This window comes from Mus pahari, chromosome 6 (assembly GCF_900095145.1).
Source record: "Mus pahari chromosome 6, PAHARI_EIJ_v1.1, whole genome shotgun sequence".
In the NCBI taxonomy this organism is placed as follows: Eukaryota; Metazoa; Chordata; class Mammalia; order Rodentia; family Muridae; genus Mus; species Mus pahari.
The window spans coordinates 23,816,078-23,835,837 of NC_034595.1; the positions used below are offsets into that span (position 1 = coordinate 23,816,078).

Genomic DNA, 19,760 nt, shown 5'->3' on the forward strand with positions numbered 1-19,760 from the left:
TTATGGGTTACCTAAAAAACATAGAATGTACTTCATTTTCAGAGTTCAGAAAATCTTTACCAGAGGTTCTTTTATTGTTGAGAATAGTTTTTGCTATTCTAGGTTTTTTTTGTTATTCCAGATGAATGGATGCCAAAAAGAGCTTGCTGACAGGAGTCTGATATTGCTGTCTCCTGAGAGGCTCTGCCAGTGCCAAATACAGAAGTCGATGCTCACAGCCAACCATTGGATGTAGCACAAGGTCCCCAATGAAGGAGCTAGAGAAAGTACGCAAGGAGCTGAAGGGGTTTGCAGGCTCATAGGAGGAACAACAATATGAACTGACCAGTAAGCCCAGAGCTCCCTGGGACTAACTAAACCACCAGTCAAAGACAACACAAATGTTGGGACTCATGCCTCCATCTGCACATGTAGCAGAAGATGGCCTAATCGCTCACCAATGGGAGGAGAGGCCCTTGGTCCTGTGAAGGTTCTATGCCTCACTATAGGGTAATGCCAGGGTCAGGAAGCAGGAGTGGGTGGGTTGGTGAGCAGGGGGAGGGGATAGGGAATTTTTGGAGGGGAAATTAGGAAAGGGGATAACATTTGAAATGTAAATAAAGAAAATTTCTAATAAAAATTCATTAAAAAAAAGAAAACCTTCACATGTATAAGTCAGAAATCCAAAGGCAACCATTCTCACCATATTTTGATAGGAATCTCAGTGAATGGCACAGAAGACAAAAAAAAAAATGCTGTGAACAAAAATATATATTATAAGTGCTGAGGATGGATCTTGGGGCCTTGGGCTTGGTATGCAAATGACCTACACCCAAGCCATATCCCCAGCCCAATAATAAATGTTCATATATATTTTCATCTTTGGTGTGAATTTGCTGTATGAAAATGCATTGTCCCATATATATCTTCTCCCCAAGTAGTAGACTCTCCTTTGATGAACGTAAGCAGAAGGCTGATCAGTACAGAAAGTGTGTAAAGACCTCTATGGAGTGAACTGACAAGTGATCTTCAGCACTTACCTGTAGACTTCTTAAATCTCTCACTACATAAAAAAGTGAAACGAATCTACAATTGGTACAAATTATATACATTTATTAATAATTTTAAATAACACTCTTGTATAAATTCTTTCATATATTCAAATCATACACAAATTTAGAAATACATCATGAAGCCTAGTACAGCACACATATGAGACATGTTTTTAAATTTTGGGTTAGGATTTTAGTGACATAAATACAAGTTTAAATTTTAGAAACATACCCTAATTGATGGGGCTGACATTTAAGAGTAAAGAATGCTTGTGCCTAGCATTAAAAGTGGACTAGAAGTCATTTAGCTTTGAGCAAGCTTGAATCTGAAGCTCTGGGCTCACCCCAAGGCTGCTGAACTTTCTGTGTATACATAAGTAACAAGGAAGATTCTCAATGTCTTTGAAAAAGTATCAAACTACTAATGTTTTAATGATATACAATCTTTAGCCATTCAATGTTATTTGACTTCTTCAGATTAATTGCCATGTACTTCCTGCTTAGCCATTTGCTCAGAGTGATAGCAAAAGACAAATTAACCTTCTGTCAGCTCCCCCAGCTCTACAACACAGACAACAAACCCCTTTCAACTCCTAAACCATTGGCTGTCAAAAGTACCAACAGACGAAATGTCTTTATTTATTTATTTATTTATTTATTTGTGTATGGATGAGGTCACAACTTCTGTTGCCATAATGATTTTACTAAATTCTTTTAACTTATTCTGAATATTGAATATTTTGTCAAAGAGCTTTCCTTGAATGATGCAGAAACCCACCTCCTACCCACACACCACTTCAAACTATACGAAGCCAGAGAGAATCATCAGAATTAATTTTATGTTTATAAATATAAAAAAGCTGAGGACCGGGTGAATGATGAGTAATAAAGCTCTAACCGACTCTCTTATTCTAAAACACAACATCCTGATGATCAGATAACCCAAATTAACTGGTAGATCAGTGAGTATTGCTTTGATGATTAATGATTCTGGAAATATTGGGACGAGGGAAAAGTGATATAATTTGGGATTTAGATAGTCATGTTAAAAGACAAAGTGAAACAAAAACAACAACTAAAACCCAAATCAAAACAACAATAAAGACCTATCCTCCTAGCTCATGTCTGCCCTGTTGCTCTCCCTTAATATCTAAGTATCCCTGGGAAAAATAATGTACTGGGTTCACACCATGTTCATATAAATAAGAAATGTTAATGATCATTTTGCTTTCTGTATAACTGGAGAGACTGTAAATAAGAGAGTCCTTGGAGGCAATGTAGGGGATGGTGGTGATAAGGGAGGTCAAAGACATGGTTGACGACTACAACATCCACCTCTCAGAAATGCACAGGGCTTAATATGGGGAGCTAGCGAAGGCGCAAGCAGCAGTTCCTTCGTAGCACTGACATCCATTTCTCATTAAGGTCATGTATGTAGTATATTTTAAAACATTTTCTCTATGCTTAGACAAAAATTGTTCCAGCATTAGGCTTTGCAGAGGACTTGTGGCACTGGGTGATAATGTCTCCAGAGGAATGAAAACCCAGCAGTATGTTTTATTCTGGTTTCCTACTCTACTTTCAAGGAGAGATCACCTCATGGTTATCTTTACAACAAAATAATTTGTATAAGCAAAGCAACGGGGTCACTAAATGATGTTATTTAAAACACATTTTAAGGTTATACTTTTTCTTCATTGTTAAAAACATGATTTAGGAGCAATTAACAGGTACTTGATAAATTTGTGGTTTAGTTTCTGTGCTATCTTTTAGAGCTGTATCATGGAATCTCTATTTAGCTGGAATCTCGACTATTTACTCTGGCTCTTAGACTCATACAAACATTTATTTATTGGATGAACTGTTTAACAAACGTTTGGCTTTTATCTCCTTACCACTTATTTTGGCAGGAGATGGGGTACCATGGAGGCAGCTATTGTGCTTAGCACTTTGGAACTATATGATGTACAGTCAATACACACGTGCTGCAACTGCTAGGAAAAGTCTTTCCGATCCCCTCCCCAATTCAGGAATTCATTTATTTTAATGAACTGACAGCTTTGCCTTCTCATCATTAATCTTGTCTTTAGGTAGAAATCCATGTGTGTTCTTTAAACAAAGTCCTTGGTATCTATGTGGCCCTGAATTGTGCCTGTGAGCTACATACTCTCCCTACATACACACATGGTGGGGGGAAGTATTCTAGAGAGCATACAAGGGCTCTATTAGAAGCATCCACAAATGGGAATTCCCATTCCAGCCTTCTACGGCCCATGATTTATATGTTATCACATAGCAAAATGACAATGAAGTAGAGGTGAGAACTGATTCCAGGAATAATTATAATGATGTGCATGGTATAGCGCTGAACAACTTAGACTCTCTATGCCTCAGTTACTTCATCTATGAAATGAGCACAAGACTACTTCCTAAGGAGGCTATGGTGAGGATCAAAGAACACACATGGAAAGGTGTTTTGTAAATGACAAAGGGCAATAAATTATTAATATATTTTGTAATTCTAAGGATTAAACCCATAGACTCATATGCTAGGCAATCAGTCACTTGTAGATTGTTTTAGTACATTGAGATGTAATGCCTACCTTTATAAAGACAGCCAAATATGCAGAGCACACCCAGGTTACCTATGGATCCTCTAGTATACACAGTCATTTCTAAACCCTGAGAAAAAGGTGGGGTCTCCTATAAAGGACGACCAACGTCTTTATTTTTCGGAGGAAGTAAGGAAAGGAGTCTGAGCTTCCTAGGTCTTCTGAGCTTCCTAGGTCTACTCTGCTTTGTTTCCCTACTTCATAGTCTGAGTCACCTTTCTTGGCTCTCAATCTACAACCTATGGACGTATAAGAAATGAAAGCAGCAATACTTGGCCTCAGGGAAAATGGCATCAAAAAGCAAGGACTAAACACACACCCATAGTGACCCTCTGCCCAGATATGAAGATGGATGAACTCCAGCACTGAAGAAGCCAAACATTCCTCATGATGGATGGGTGACAGGTTATGCTCAAATGTCAGAGGCCTTTATTTTGGCAGATATAGGAGGCACATAAATATTTCATGGGCATAAAAACAAGGAACCCAAAGTGATGTGATGGCTTTTCTTTTTAATTTAAAATTTCTGTCCTTTGGAAGACTGTCTTTTACATTCAGGAAAGAAGTCTTTTCCTGAGGAGTTCACACTGCGCAGTGTAAAACTGAGTGGCTAATTAGGTGTTTCTGGAGAATGCAGCCTGTGTTCCAGTTTTGCAATTGCAGACTTCAAAATCTATTGCTTGAATCTATGGTAAGTCAAAGAGCATATGACTCTAGGTTGAGAGAGGAAAGATCAGAAACATTTGACCTCTTATCAAATTCAACAGTGTCCAAATAGGGACTAAAATGACTGATGCTCACCAGAGTCCCAGCTCTAGCAATATTGTCACCTATTTTACAGTATTTTAACCAAGTTCCCATATCTTCTTTTTACAACACCATTAACTGCTATACAGATAAAATCTAGATGATAAAATAGGACATGATTTTTTACAAATAGATACAAGTACAATGTTGACCAGATAATGCTACATTAATTATGTACATCTTGTTTCTTTAGAGGCAGGAACCTCTCTGAGGAGGACCATCAGCTTTCTGCTCTCTGCCTGCTGTGCCTACCCTCACCATGGAAGCTTATCCTGTGCTTTAACTCCATTTTTGAAGGAGACTCTTGGGAGGAAAGCCAAGCCCTTCTACAGAACTTCTTGGGACCTTTCTACCCTTAGTCTACATACAACCAAGATTTTTTTTTATTAGCCTAGATATCATCTCTTCCTCAGTTGCATCTCTTAGTACAGTAAAATAAACATAATCCCTGCCTCTCTTTTTATAAAATATGTTTCCAAAATGGAGATGAATTCTTCCATCAGTCTTTCCCCTCCACATCAACATTCTATCACATCTGGTGAGGTGAACACTTTCCGAGCAGTCCTTTGAGAGGCCAGGTAGACTTAGGCTGCTCTGTGGGATTCAGCCTTTCCATATATACATGTGGTTTGCTACAAAAATATACTTTACTTCAAGTCCTTGATGATGAGTGCTTCAGATCTTCATGGGGGAATTAAGAGCAACGGACAGGCTAAGCGCACTACAGTTTGTACCTGAACATTTGCACAATACCTTTCTCAGCAAACTCTACCCAGGCTCTGTGCAGCCAGAGGTCAGGTGCTGTTTTAGTGAGCACTGTTTTCTGACAATCCAAGAGGACAACTCAGCTTCTCAGGCTTTGTAGTTATGAATGGGCGTTGTCAGGGTCAGCTGCCCATTGGGAGCCACTTCATTGGCATCGTCCTCTAACAATCCCGACACATCTGCATTGGGAATGCTGTCATGGTAGCTGCTGAAACTGATATTGTCTTCTTTCAGCTCGATGGTCCAAAAGGGAGCATTGAGTTTCCGATTTTGGTACTCTCGGTACATGTACACAGCTCCTACAAATCCCATTAGCAGCACTACCACAATGATGATGACTGTCAAAATGATGATGTTAAACTGGGTCCATGATACATCAGCAAGAGCTGAGGTGCTGTTTTCAGAAGAGCTTACTGAAAAGATAGTCTGTAGGGTTGTGGGGGCAAAAGTACTATTTATAACAGGGGTGGGCACTGATGTGGTCAAAGAGGCATTGGAAACCAAAATGGTAGAACCTTCAGGAGTTGGAACAATAACTTCTGAAAATAAAAACAGAGAATGAAATGTAAAAGACAAAATTATCTAGTTTTGAGAAACAATAAAAGAAATACACATGAAAGTGAAAGTTGATGTGGAATGTTGATATGGTACTCTGCTTAAAGGAATGCAAGTTAAAATAATTTTTAAATAAATACAATGATAAGAAATGGAGTCTGGAAAGCTCATTTATTACATCTTACATCCAGGTCTGTTCTTTAGTGTGTATAACAACTACACTGAAACTTTAGAAAAATTCTAACATGGAAGTTTTCCACCCTTCTTATCATCATGGACATTTCTGCAAAGGCTGTAAATGTGTCACCATTAAGTTCTAAATCACATGGTTTAAAATGAAAATTATCTGACCTAAAATATACCCATCACATCTGATGGCATTTTATGAAAGTAAAGTTCTCCTTAAAGAAAGTATAAAATTCTATTCCAGAAAACAGAGTTTAATGCTCAGAGTAGTCATCCAAAAGAGAAAAGAGGCTTCCTTTAATTCCATGTGTAGAGAGCTCTTGCTTTGTGTGTTGTTGAATTACTTTATAATCAAGGAACTACATTTTAGACCTCTTATGATAGCATAGCTCAGTGAAAGGCTAAAAAGCTTTGGGCTAGGTTTTGGAGTAGGTTTGGACTACACTTAAGTCAATCTCTTAGAATTCTAGATTCTTCATCTGTTAAATACGAATAATAATGTCTACTTCACAGAGTTCTTGGGAAACTTTATGTGTATATTAGTGATCATTATGGGTACTCAATAAAATTATAATAAAAATAGCTATTACTATTCATCACTGCAGTCTACTACATTAGTTAACCTAAAAATAGCCAAAGCTTGTATTCCTTCACGGCTAAAAAAAAAAAAAAAAAAAAAAAACCCAACAAAAAGACAGTCCAAATCAAAAAAACCAAAAAAAAAAAAAAAAAAAAAAAAAAAATCCCATCACAATGCTATCTTCTGGGCACTTTTGTTTGGACACATGGTAGAATGCTAAGTGACAGCATTTTTAGCTAGTGATGTGGTTCAATCTTATCACTGTAGTAGAATACCAAAAAGATGCCACTGGTCACAGGCCAACTGTGCCTCAGTTCAGTAATCAGTCAGTGTACATTGGAATATCAAGGAGATCAGTTTGTACATTGTGGGAATTAATCTCTCTGTGGAATAGTAATCCATGAGTATCCCTAGCTCCTCCTGAATTCATAACTTAACCTTTTCTAAATCCTCACTGAATACTCCTCCAAAGAACATTTTATCATATGCTTTTTATTTTAAAATTCAAAGTGAATATTAATAAGATTTCATCTATCACACACAGAGCCATGTCAGCTCAAAAGTGTGAAGAGGCTAGAAAGAAATGCAGTTTCCCAGATGGAACTTCGAAATAGACTTGAGTATAGGTCCATCCCTGAAAAGGTCTTTGATGATCACTGAAGTGATGTGTCAAGAAGCAAAGGAAAAGAACTTTCAGGACCTTTCAGTTCTAACAGACAGAAGAAGGGAAATATGAGCGTACTCGGTCTCATTGTCACAACGACTTGGTCTTGGTCTTCACGTTTCGGGAATTGATGCTGGAGGATCAGGAGACAGTAAGATGGGAAAGAACCCTCTTTAGGCAAATACCTATCAAAATGTATTTCCAGAAACTTCTCTGGTAGGACTGGAAGGTTTACAAAGCTAATGGAAGCTGTCTTGAAACATTCAATGCTAGCCTCAGATACTCAATGTGTAATCTTAGTTGGAGTTTTACCTTGCTTGATGCAGTTTCTCTGAAGATCTCGAACATAGCCTTCTAGGCATTTCTCGCACCAGAACCCAGTGGTGTTATGAAGGCAGTTGATGCACTCACCACTCTCAGGCTTGCAAATCTTTGGAGTTTTAATTGGGTCCACATGGCCATGACATTCGCACCGTGTGCAGATGCTGTCAGAATTGTAATAGCCATTTTCACATTTATTGCAGTTCTGGCCTGTGTAACCATCTTTACACTGGTCACATGTAGGCTCCAACTCTCCAGATTCTAATAGGATAACAGAAATAGAAATAGGAAGAACATTAAAATAATTTAGTAAAGTCTCAAGCTACATTAAAAGATAGAAAACGATTTGACCACCAAAAGTTTTTTAAAAATCCTCCCTGGTATCTTCTTTCAAGAGACATACAGAACCAATAGTCTATATAATTTATTAACTTTCCAATGTATTGAAGGAATGATGGGCCTATCCACAAAGCCTACTGAAGTAAAGGGTAAAAGAAATATGCTTTCACTAGAAGTTTCAATAACTGTGATGTATTGTCACTTACATAGAGTGTAAGTGTGTGTATACTGCACATATGCTGATCCACATGAACAGTACTATGTGTTTGTATGTCAGAGGACATCTTGCTGGTGTCCTTTCCATCCATCATGTAGGTTCTGGGGATCAAACTCAAAGGTTGTCAGTTATACTAGCTTGTATCTTTACCCACTAAACCACCTCATAGTGCCTTAAAAAGTTTTTGTTTGTATGTTTACTTGTTATTTTTAAAATGTTCTTTCCTTTGAGGCATAAAAGACTACATAGAATATGGTTTAAGGAAAAACTTTCTCCATTTCTCGCTTCCCTAAATGTTGATACTCCTAGGCATCCTTTTAATTTGTGTGATGCTGGGTATTAATCTGGGGCCTCTTCCATGGAGGGCAAATACCTTCTGCCACTGAGCTATACCTGAGACAATTATTCTTAGAGTGCTAAGCTTGGTTTCTTTCCCCTTTCATTCTATAAATTTTCCATGGATGAGTTCACTCACTTGTATAATCAACAATGGAAAATGTATATCTCCAGTCCATCTCTCTGTCTTAAATTACAAACTGTATATGATATAAAAATTGCCTGTATATCTGGGTCTACAAACATTTCAAATTTAACATACTTGTTAAAACTTGTCCAAACAAGTTTCCTGTATTTTAGTGAATGGTTCCAACAAACATCCACTTGCTAAGCTACCAAAGCTAAGAAGGAAATCTCAGCCCCCATCTCCTATTTGCTTTTGGGCAGTTATCAGTTCAATTCAGTGATATATTAAAATATTCCCAATCTACTGATGTTTCAACTCCAATATTCTGCACCTGGTTAAGGCTGTCATCATTTCTTACTTCTAGATCTCTCAATACTTCCTAAGGCTTCTTTACTGCAGTATATTCCTACAGTCTCTGTGATCTTCAAAGTAAATCTGAATACACATACTGCCTCCCTAGAGAAGTTGCTACAATTCTAATGGCTTTGGAACTAAGTGAAAATTTAATAGAATCTTCTACTGAAAAGTTTGTAAGTCCTTCCTATTTTTCTTAACTTCTCTCATATCTCTTCACACTTCAACATCTACTTTGTTTCAAGCTTATCTGATGGCTTAGGACCCTCCCAAACAATGCTTCCTTTCTTCTCTCTAGCATTTCATATATACTGTTTCGGCTATATGCAGCATCCTCTTGCCCCCTACCCTTAGTCACCTTATAGATATAAACTGCTGCAATTCATATATCAATTCTCAAAAGAAAAATAGTTTGTTCCTGATTTTCTATTTAGGTTAGGGTTATTCTATCTTCACCTATAACACTTAACATTTAAGAATCAATAATTGGATTATTGTTTATTTCACCAACTAAACTATAATCTACTTGTGTTCCACCTTTACCTCCAGTATTTTTGTAATATCTGACACATAGTATCTGTTCAATAAATGTTTGCTACTTACATAGTGGGAACATATTGGTTCATACTTAACTGCTGTTTTCGAGTCTCTACATGATTTTAGTATGGGCTTATCAATTAGATTTGATAAGTGATTTTTAATAGAAACTTGTAACTTAATTTCTTAGAATTTACAAATTTACTAACAGAACAATAATGTTCTCTAAACAGTATTTCATTACAGAAAGAATAATTTACAGTTGGCATAAAAGCTGCAGCAAGGACTGCTCCTCAGACTTTGGATAAAAAGTGGATCCATTTGTCTGTTATTAAGAGTTTCATTTGAGAAACAATTCTTAATGTGTCATCTAAAGTATACAAGTCAAGTGTCTTGAGTATAAGCCACAGAGTTGCATAAGTGATAAACAAATTTAGTTTAGTATTTATAATTTCAGTAGGTCATGAGGCATCAAGTTAACATAATAAACTCAGAACCTTGATTATATTTCAAACAAGAACTTTGAGCCAGAAATTCTTAAATTAATTTGCATAAAGCCCAATGACAACAGAATGAATTCAGAATGCTTGTAACAGATGATATATAAGAAAAATACTCAAGAAAATATATTTCTTTTTAAGAATCTTATAACTCGGTATGATGCCATGTTTTCATTCTTAAAGGTAACAAAAGCTCATTTAAAAGCGTGTAGATAGAATCGATTGAAGTGCTGAACCCGAGGTGTGTGAGAGTATTTCATCTCTCTAATGTGCATACTCTGGACCACATGAGATGATATTCAAAACCTGCTTCCTGCTTTACTCTTCCTCCCTTGCATTTTGCTTCTGCCACACCTAAGAAATTCTTTGCTCAGATCAGTGATTTTGAACATTCCTGTTATGCTTTTATTCTTGTTTGTTTGTTTTTAGAGAGTGTCCCACTGTGTAGCCCAGGCTAGCCTTGAACTTTGATCCTTCTGACTCTTCCTTCCTACTCCTGGCTGGGATAATGATTTAATGACTTGAAATGTTCTTGCTCTCATTGGCTCTCATCACAAGACCATCTCTTTCTGAAACTATCACTGCCACTCCCTCACTAGTATAGAATGTTCCCGCTGTGCTAGCTAATTTTATGTCAACTTGTCACAAGCTAGAGTCATTTTGGAAAATGCAACTTCAACTGAGAAAATGGCCCCATAGATTGGCCTATGGGCAAAACTATGGGGCATTTTCTTTATTGATGATTGGTGTGAGAGAGTCCAGATCACTATGGGTGTTAGCACACCTTAAAGTCTTAGATGCTATGACAAAAGCAGACTGATAAGACACCAGGAGCAAGCCAGTAAGCAGCACTCTTCTGTGGCTTCTGCTTCAGTTCTTCCATCCAGGTTCCTTCCCTATTTGAGTTCTGGCTCAACTTTGCTCACAGATGGACTGTTACCTGAAAGTTTGCAATAAAATATACCCTTCCTCTCCAAGTTGCTTGTGGTAATGGTGTTTTATCATAGCAATAGAAACCCTAAGACACCTTTTTAGTGCACCCATTATATTATAAACTTACTCACTGTACTGAATATATTTATAAGTTGCTTGAGGATTATACCCAGTGATCTATACTGGCAGTTTAGCTAAACTGCTTTGTGTTTCTGATTGGTTGCATGCATGTACCTGCACAAGCATTATCTGGATTCACAAATAAAACACACACACACACACACACACACACACACACACACACACACACACACACCAGTTAATTTTAAATATGTCTTGCCTAGCTCAACGGCTGGGCAGTTCTAATCCTTCACCAGGCTAGCCTACATTTCCCTCAAGTAGTCCTGGCTCAATACCTTCTAAATCTATGTTTCATCTTTGCTGCCCTATTATGTTCTGGGCAGTCCCTTCCATAGGGCCAGTTTCCCTTTGCACCTACATTTTGGATGAATTTTCTTCTGCCACTCAAGATCTGATCTGTCTCCCTCTGAGACATGGTTATCCCTCTCCTCTCTTATAGTTCCTAGCCCATGCAAATCCCCAAGTCATGCCTCAGTCTACCTGCCCAGTCAGTGGCCATTGGCTCTTTATTGATTGGTCAAAACCAATTGGGGACAAGAACCTTTAGCATTTGGACATGCAGATTTCTGATTTGGGGGGTCTAGATTAACTCAAAGCATTAGAACCAATCCTCAACATCCAGATGGATGCAACATGATAAGCAAAAACTCACTATTAAAAATAATATAGATTCTCAAATTGAATATACATGCACCATAAGAGATAAGTTTATGAGGAGGGGAGAACTGGCTTCTCAGCAAGAGGAGCTGAGTCACACATGGTTCCCACACAAGCCATGAAACTAGAACAAAGGAACACAGCCGCCTGCTGAGATTTACCCTGGGCCCTTTTAAAAGCGGTCTAGCTTCCTCAGAGAGCCTTAGCTAAGATGCTGGGAGCTCCTGCTATACAAAGAGACAAGATGACTGCTCTGAAAGAGAGTCAGATGATAGACACAGCCTATTTCCTACGAAGAATCAATAGACATGGATAAATAAAATTTGATTTAATTATTTTTAAGGATAAAAGAAAATAGAATAATTATTAAAATGTTCTTAAATATATATCAAATTAAGAAATCCAAGCCTTTGATCTCAAATGTAGAAAATAAAGGCAAAAAGGAAGAATTTAGGGAGATTAAATGAAAAAAAAAATGCTTTAAAGAAATTTAAGAGTCTTGCCAGGGCAAATACATGGGATCTTTGAACATGATCTACATGAGATTTTTGGGATTGATTTTGCCTGGCATGACAAAAATAGAACCTGGAAATTGGCATATACAGTAAGAATACATAAATGTGTAAATGAATGAAGCTTTTGATATTTAAAAATTAGACCAAAATGCAAGGGCTAGGGAGCCTAATCTATGTCAGACAAAAAAAACCTTAGGCCTAGATAGTTATATAAAAAGAAAATTACATACTACCATATATACCCACAGAGACATTAATTTCCATAGAAGAGAGGATTAAGTTTACATAAATGTATAAATAACTTAGGCCTTGATCTCATATAGAACAAGACAGGGAACAGTGAAGACAAACTGCCTCAACAAATAATATTTGTTTAGATTGCTTTAATTGCTTTGAATTGTTTTAATTATCAAAATACATGTAGTTATGAGTTTGGTGGTTACTTTAAAATTTCCCTGGGAGAGAGGACAAGCTACACCTTTAATGATTTCCAGTTACTGGACCAAGGATATACTATTTTGGGAGAGAGGCTCTGTATTTGTGTTGACAGGAAAGGAGAAAGAGTTTGGACCCCTTCCACAGTGATATGGATCAGGTATGACAGGGGTAGTCAGCTCCTCCCCAACACCGAAGATCTTGACAGCAACAACAACAACAAAAAATTCGAGAAAAATCAAACAAGTCAGGTAACTTGATTTGATGATTCTTCACCATGAGAACAGCCCAATAACTGGCTTAGACATAAAAATGTCTCTAGTCAAAACTTCAGCTTTATTAGATAATAAATCTTGTTGGTTATAGAATCCTTAAGATTCTTTGTGTCCTCCTTCATATGATGTGAATAAAGATTTATTACAATTGGTTACTAATCATATTAACTCATAAAAGGATAGTTGTCTTTCAGCTGTTCAAAAAAAAAAAAAACTAAATTCATCCTTAATTTGTACACCTTACGCAATCCATACAAATACAAATGGTATTAAAATTTTGGTTATGAGATTCATATACTACAGAATGTACAGCTTTGACAAAATTTAACTTTAGAGATGATAAACTGACCTGCTGTTCTAACACACTGCTTCCTGAACAGCTTAAAGAATCCCTACTTGATTCCAGATGATCTTGTTTCATCCAACCTTTCAGACAGATCCAGCTAAAAATTTCACCCAAGCCCTAAGTCTTCTAAGCATACAGAGACTGGGTTACAGATGTAAGAGCTATCTTTCTTAATTCTAACCAATTTTTCTAATTTTCCTACTCCACCCACTGCTTTAAATTTTTCTCATCACCCCTATTCAGCAGGAAGAAGCCACGGAAAGTCATCATCCTGATCCCTTGGGTTTGGGTGCCTGGGTACAGTTATTTTATAAATTATAGATAGGCTGTCTTTGTAAAAGATAACTTGGAAATGGTCATAATTTTGAACAGGGAGGAAATATATGGGATGAATTACCAAATTTATTCTTGAAGCATTATATAGCCATAATTTTACATTAATAGAAATCTTTATAATTGATATAAAATTAAAGTTATAATTTCTTACATTGGTACAGAATTTATATATTGATATAGAATTAAGGTTTTCATAGATAGAAATCTTTATATTTATACAAAATTTGAAATTAATATTGTTACTCTTAGATAGGCATTGTCCCTATGAAACTCATTTAAGAATACAAGGCTCCCCAGTCATTCTAATAGCTGCTATTACAAACCGTTTAGGATGATCAAGTAACCCAAGTTAAAGGGCCAAATAGTAAGCTCATGGTTATGTTATATTTTGATTGAATTACAATAATTTGTTTTCAATTTATTCAAATAGAATAGCTGAGAGTGGTTAAAGTTTAACAGTTCAGATATACTTCACATAGATAGATAGTCTACAAAAACATCAAAAATCCACAGAATATGACATTTAATGTTATTACATAATTAAGGATCATTTGACAATGAGACAGGTCTGTTCCTGACAGCTTCCCAATTTTTTCCAAAGAAGAAATTGAGCATCAAAACTTCCATGTAGAGTTGTTCCAATAACGACAAGGTAGCCATTAGACAAAAATTGCCCTATTTATCTACAGACAGAATACTGTCCAAAGAGAACAAACTGATGTGGAATAGTCTACTGTTAAGCACTGCCAATACTGGGTAAGCTAGTCCTTCAAATTCATGCTTTATTTCAAGGTCTGACAGATGGCTCTGAGCCAAAATACTAAAGACAGATTCTTTGACATTTTGAGGAATAGAAGACTGTCCAGGTAGTCAGCTGTCTCTACAATTTAAGTTTTGGAAGCTATGCTTTTGTGCTTCCTAAATATTCAGGTAATATTTAATTTGTTCCTGGATTTCTGATGGGGTTGCTAATTATAGTCTCATAATCAAACTCAAGTTATTTAGCATTGAGAGAGATGATATAGAGTTAAAAAGATAGTTTTCATATGGTGATATATGCTAAAATCAAAACATAATTCAGGTATAGAATTATACACTCTTTAGTTAGAATAGGTGATCTAGTACTTTATATAATTGACAAATATGATGGACCAGATGTTAATTGTATACCATACTTTATAATTTACATAATTGTTATGGTTATGCTCAATTTATGTCTGAGAGAAGAGCCTTTTTTTATTTAGACAGAAAAGCTGAAATGTTGGGGATTGATTCTAATGCTTTGAATTAATCTGGCGCACCAAATTGAAAATCTATGTGTCCAAATGCTAAAGGTCCTTGTCACCAATTAGTTTTTGATTAATCAATAAAGAGCCAACAGTAAAACCACTTTGCAAATCAATCTGGCAGTTCCTCAGTAAATTGGAAATAAACCTGAAGACCCTGCTATACCACTCCTGGGCATATAACCAAAAGATGCTCCAACATATAACAAGGACACATGCTCCACTATGTTTATAGCAGTCTCATTTACAATAGCCAGAAGCTGGAAACAACCCAGACATACCTCAACAGAGGAATGGATACAGAAAATGTGGTACATTTATACAATGAAGTACTACTCAGCTATTAAAAACAATGACTTCATGAAATTTGCAGGAAAATGGATGGAACTAGAAAATATCATCCTGAGTGAGGTAACCCAGTCACAAAAGAACACACATAGTGTATATTCACTAATAAGTGCATATTAGCCCCAATGCTCAGAATACCCATGATACAACCTACAAACCATATAGAGCTTAAGAAGGAAGCCCAAAGTGTGAATGCTTCAATCCTACATAGAAGGGGGAACAAAATAATCACAGGAGGTAGAGGGAGGGAGGGAGGGATCTGGGAGGGAAAAAGGGGGGGCAGGAGCAGGTATTAGAAGGGATAGGAGAGAAATACAGAGGATCATGAAATTGAATAGAAATATGTAGCAGTGTAGGATGGGGAACTGGGGGTAGCCACTAGAAAGTCCCGGATGCCAGGGAAGCGAGAGGCTACCAGGACCCACAGGGATAATTTCAGCCAAAATACCCAACAAAGGGGAGATACAACCTGTAGAGACCTCCTCTAGTAGATTGACATGGACCCCAGTTGAGGGATAGGGCTATCCACCCATCTCAAAAATTTTAACCCAGAAATATTCCTGTCCAAAGGAAAGACAGGGGCAAAAAATGGATTCATCCCATATGCAGACACCAAGCCCAGATAGTATTGCTGATGCCAAGAAGCACTTGCTGAGAGGAGCCTGGTATGGTTCCTGCTAGCATGTGACTAATACAGATGCAGATACTCACAGTCAACAATTGGACTAATCCAGGGGACCCCATTGAAGAGCTAGAGAAAGGACTGAAAATCCTGAAGGGGATTGCAACCCATAGAAAGAACGATAGCAACTAACTGGACTTTCCAGAGCTCCCAGGGACTAAGCCACCAACCAGAGTATACATGGAGGGAACCATAGCTCCAGATACATAAGTAGCAGAGGATGGCCTTATCTGACATCAATGGGAGGGGAGTCTCTTGTTCCTGTGTAGACTTTATACTGTAGCATCATGGGGGATGCTTGGTCATTGATGCAGGTGTGGATGAGTGGGTGGGGGAATACCCTCATAGAGGCAAAGGGGAGGGGGAAGAAGGGGAATGGGATGGGAGGTTTGTGGAGGGGGAACTTGGAACGGGGATATCATGTGAAATGTAAACAAATAAAAATAATTAATAAAAATAATTAAATAAGTAACCAACAGCCAATAGCTAGACAGGTAGACTAAGACAAGACCTTTAGATTTGTGTGTTGTAAGGACTGGGAGAGAAAAAAGAAGAAAATCGCCAGGATTCGGAGGGTGGCAGATCAGACTTATTTTATTGCAGATGAAATTTAGATATTAATATTCAATTTTTATATTCCTGATTCAAAATAACAATCCTAACTTATTCTAACTATTCAATATATATATATGTCATCTTCTTTAGGAAAAATAAGAGGGAATACATCCAGTCCCAGGGATGATACAACCTTCTTCGTATCCTGTAAGTTCATAACCATAAGTTTATGTACTACTTTGACACCTTGTGTGCTTTCCTTCCTATAACACTGAATGCTAATTTAGAACCACGTCTTAGTTTTGAGACTTTTGCATTCCTTGTCTATCACAATGAAAAGCATGTACTAGGTCCTTAATTACTATTTGTGGAATAAATGAAAGATTTTTAATAGCTTCCTATGAAAAGAGAAACATACCAGTTCCTACTACTAGGCATAACAACTGACTTCCTAGATGCTGCCTAATGTTCCCAATTCCTAGGATCACACATTCATACTTGATAGAATAAGCATGAATAAGTTAATGGGGTATTGCAAACACCTCTGTGACTTTAGAGACTATATGATAAAACATACCAAGGCTTATATTTTTCCTGTTTTTGGATCATTCACTGTAGCAGATGCCTGCTACCATGTTGCAAGGATATTAAGTAGCTTAATGAAAATGTCCATATGATGACTAACAGAACCTTTTTGCCCCTAGAGAGCCAATGAGTTAGCCATATTGAAAGCAGATTTTATAGTCCAAATTAAGCCTTCAAAGTACTGACTACAGTCCTAAAATCTTGACTACAGTCTCATGAGAAATTCTAAGCCAATATAAACAATGAAAGAAAATCGAACTGAATGCCTCTGAAATTATGCAAGTAAACAAAAATCATTTGTGTTAAAAAGGAGATAAACCAAGTGAAAAATTGGGTCATGGGAATATTTATAAATTATTTAAAAAACCCTTATATTTAAATATTTTATAATATTTAATATTTTATAATATTTAAATAGAGATAAAACCTAGGATCTTCTATTTACTAGGCAATGACTTTACCATAGAGTTATATACTCATTTCTTACAAATCAAATATCTGACAAGTGATTTGTATATACTACTCTATAAACACAACGATAAAAAAAATACAATTTTAAGATGAACAAAAGAATACCAAAAAGTATTTTCTTGAAAGAAATTCTAAACTGGTAAATAACCATATCAGCCATCAGAGACAGGCAAATTAAACCACAGTGCAATGAAAGCCATTTCACATCTACTAGGATGGCTTTAAGTATAAAAAAAGATAGCTAGTTAGTGTTTTAAGTCTGTCGATATTTAGAACCCTCATTTATACTTCCTAAAAATAATAATGTCAGAGGACAGGGAGACATCTCGACCCAGAGGACTGTATGCTCCTCTGGTCTCCACAGGCACTGCGCTCACATGCACATGATAGTCTACAGACACTTATGTATACTCATAACTAAAAACAAACAAAAAACTTAAACATATAGGGTGGAGGGAGGTTGAAGACACATGATGTTCATCTCTGCTTTTAATACACAACATGCTCTGTCTAAACAAACTCATACACAATATACATATTCCACCCCCACAAAATTGTGTTCTTATTTTGGAAAATCATCTGATATTTCCTCATAGAGTTGAACACAATTAATACATGACATAGCAAATTCCACTCCTAGTGACATGCCCCAGAGAAATTAAAACCCTTGTACACACAAACACTGGGAAATGCAGTTCAGATGCAGAGTGCTTTGCTAGTACACACAAATAAGATCCCAAACTCAATCTCCCGTAGTGGGGAAAACTTGATGGTGTATTGGCAACATTTATATACACAAAAACCTGAACAGAAATGTTCATAGCTGTACTACTTATAGCAGATAACTTTTAAATGTCTACCAATTCAGAAAAGAATAAATAAAATGTGGCTTTTATGCAATTTACAACAAAAAGTATGCATTACTTATACCTGTTTCAATATGAATGAACTTTGAAAATATTTTACAAGAGATAATCCAGATACATGCACAGTGCTGGCTAGGACATCTGAATGCTCATTTCACATGTGAATTAGAATTTGATATAAATTCTTAGAAAGTAAACTGTTGTGATTTTTTTATAACTCCCTTTCACTTATACCTTCTAGAACCTAATTCATCAATACAGTTTACTTCAGAGAAGGAAGTAAAACCTAAAGAAAGACCTTACCAATGGTGCAATTGCCTGTAGAAGTCACTGCGGAACACGGGCAGCGACGGCACTGTTTTGCAGCATCAGGACTCTGATAAAATCCTTCTTTGCATTCTTCACAGTGTTCCCCTTTACTATTTTCCTGGCAGTTTAGACAAGCACCTAAAACAATTATTTTTCAGAGTTAGCAAACTTTAGAATCCTGCCTGCTTCAGGAAGACCACAGATTATACAGAAAAAGAAGCAGGACTACTGTTTAGTTTTTATTCTGTGTTATTTTTTGAAAAGAAGGGAGAGGAGAGGGGAGGGGAGGGGAGGGGAAGAGAGGGGGGAGAGGGGAGAGGAGAGGAGAGGAGAGGAGAGGAGAGGAGAGGAGAGGAGAGGAGAGATTTAGAGATGAAGACATAGCTCAGTTGTTAAATGCCTTTGTTGCTCTCACAGACAATCTGGGACTCCCAGCATCTGTGTGCCACCTCACAACTGTCACTGCAGTCCAAGGGTATTCTCTACACCTTCTTCTGACCTTTTTGGGCACATAGGCACACACGGAGACAAAGACATTTATACACATAAATGGATAAAATAAGTAGATCTATTTTTTAAAAAAGAGTTATTACTTGCGTGTATGTGCCTATGTGTGTTTCTGTGCAATATGTTTGTGCAAGTGCCCTTGGAGACCAGCAACGGGAATTGGAACTCTATGAACTGGAGTTCCAGGTGCTTGTGAGCTGCCCAATACAGGTGCTGGGAACCCAATGTGGAGCCTCTGCAAGAAGAGCAAATGATTTTAACTGCTGAGTCATCCTTCCAGCCCGTCCTGATTTATTTCTGAACTAGTTATGTCTAGGAATTCAATGTTCTATGAGAGAAAAGTTGGGTATGTGATTATAGTCACAATATGCACTCATTGATTGGCTATATACTAAAAACAGACTAACTTTGTGCAAAGAAAAAAATAAGATAATATATATTAATAGAAGTGTATATAACTGCAGCACTTTCATAGTTTGGATACTTCTATGAACTATAATGAACTACTTATGCATACAAGCATGCATCTTAAAGAGAGCATTGGTTGAAAAAGAATGGCATATATAGAGAAAATTAACTTTG

The 19,760-nt window shown here is 36.9% G+C and overlaps 1 protein-coding gene across 1 annotated transcript in view; it reads right to left on the minus strand.

Moving 5' to 3' along the window:
* Positions 1-604: 604 nt before the first annotated feature.
* Megf9 (multiple EGF like domains 9) overlaps positions 605-19,760 on the minus strand; it is a 102,260-nt gene continuing 83,104 nt past the window's right edge. Inside the window, exons 4-6 of the mRNA XM_021200136.2 lie at positions 18,666-18,809; positions 7,513-7,782; positions 605-5,754 (exon numbers count right to left, since the gene is read on the minus strand). Coding sequence (XP_021055795.1) covers positions 5,303-5,754; positions 7,513-7,782; positions 18,666-18,809 — 866 coding nt within the window. The 3' untranslated portion in view covers positions 605-5,302. The remainder of the gene's footprint in view (positions 5,755-7,512; positions 7,783-18,665; positions 18,810-19,760) is intronic.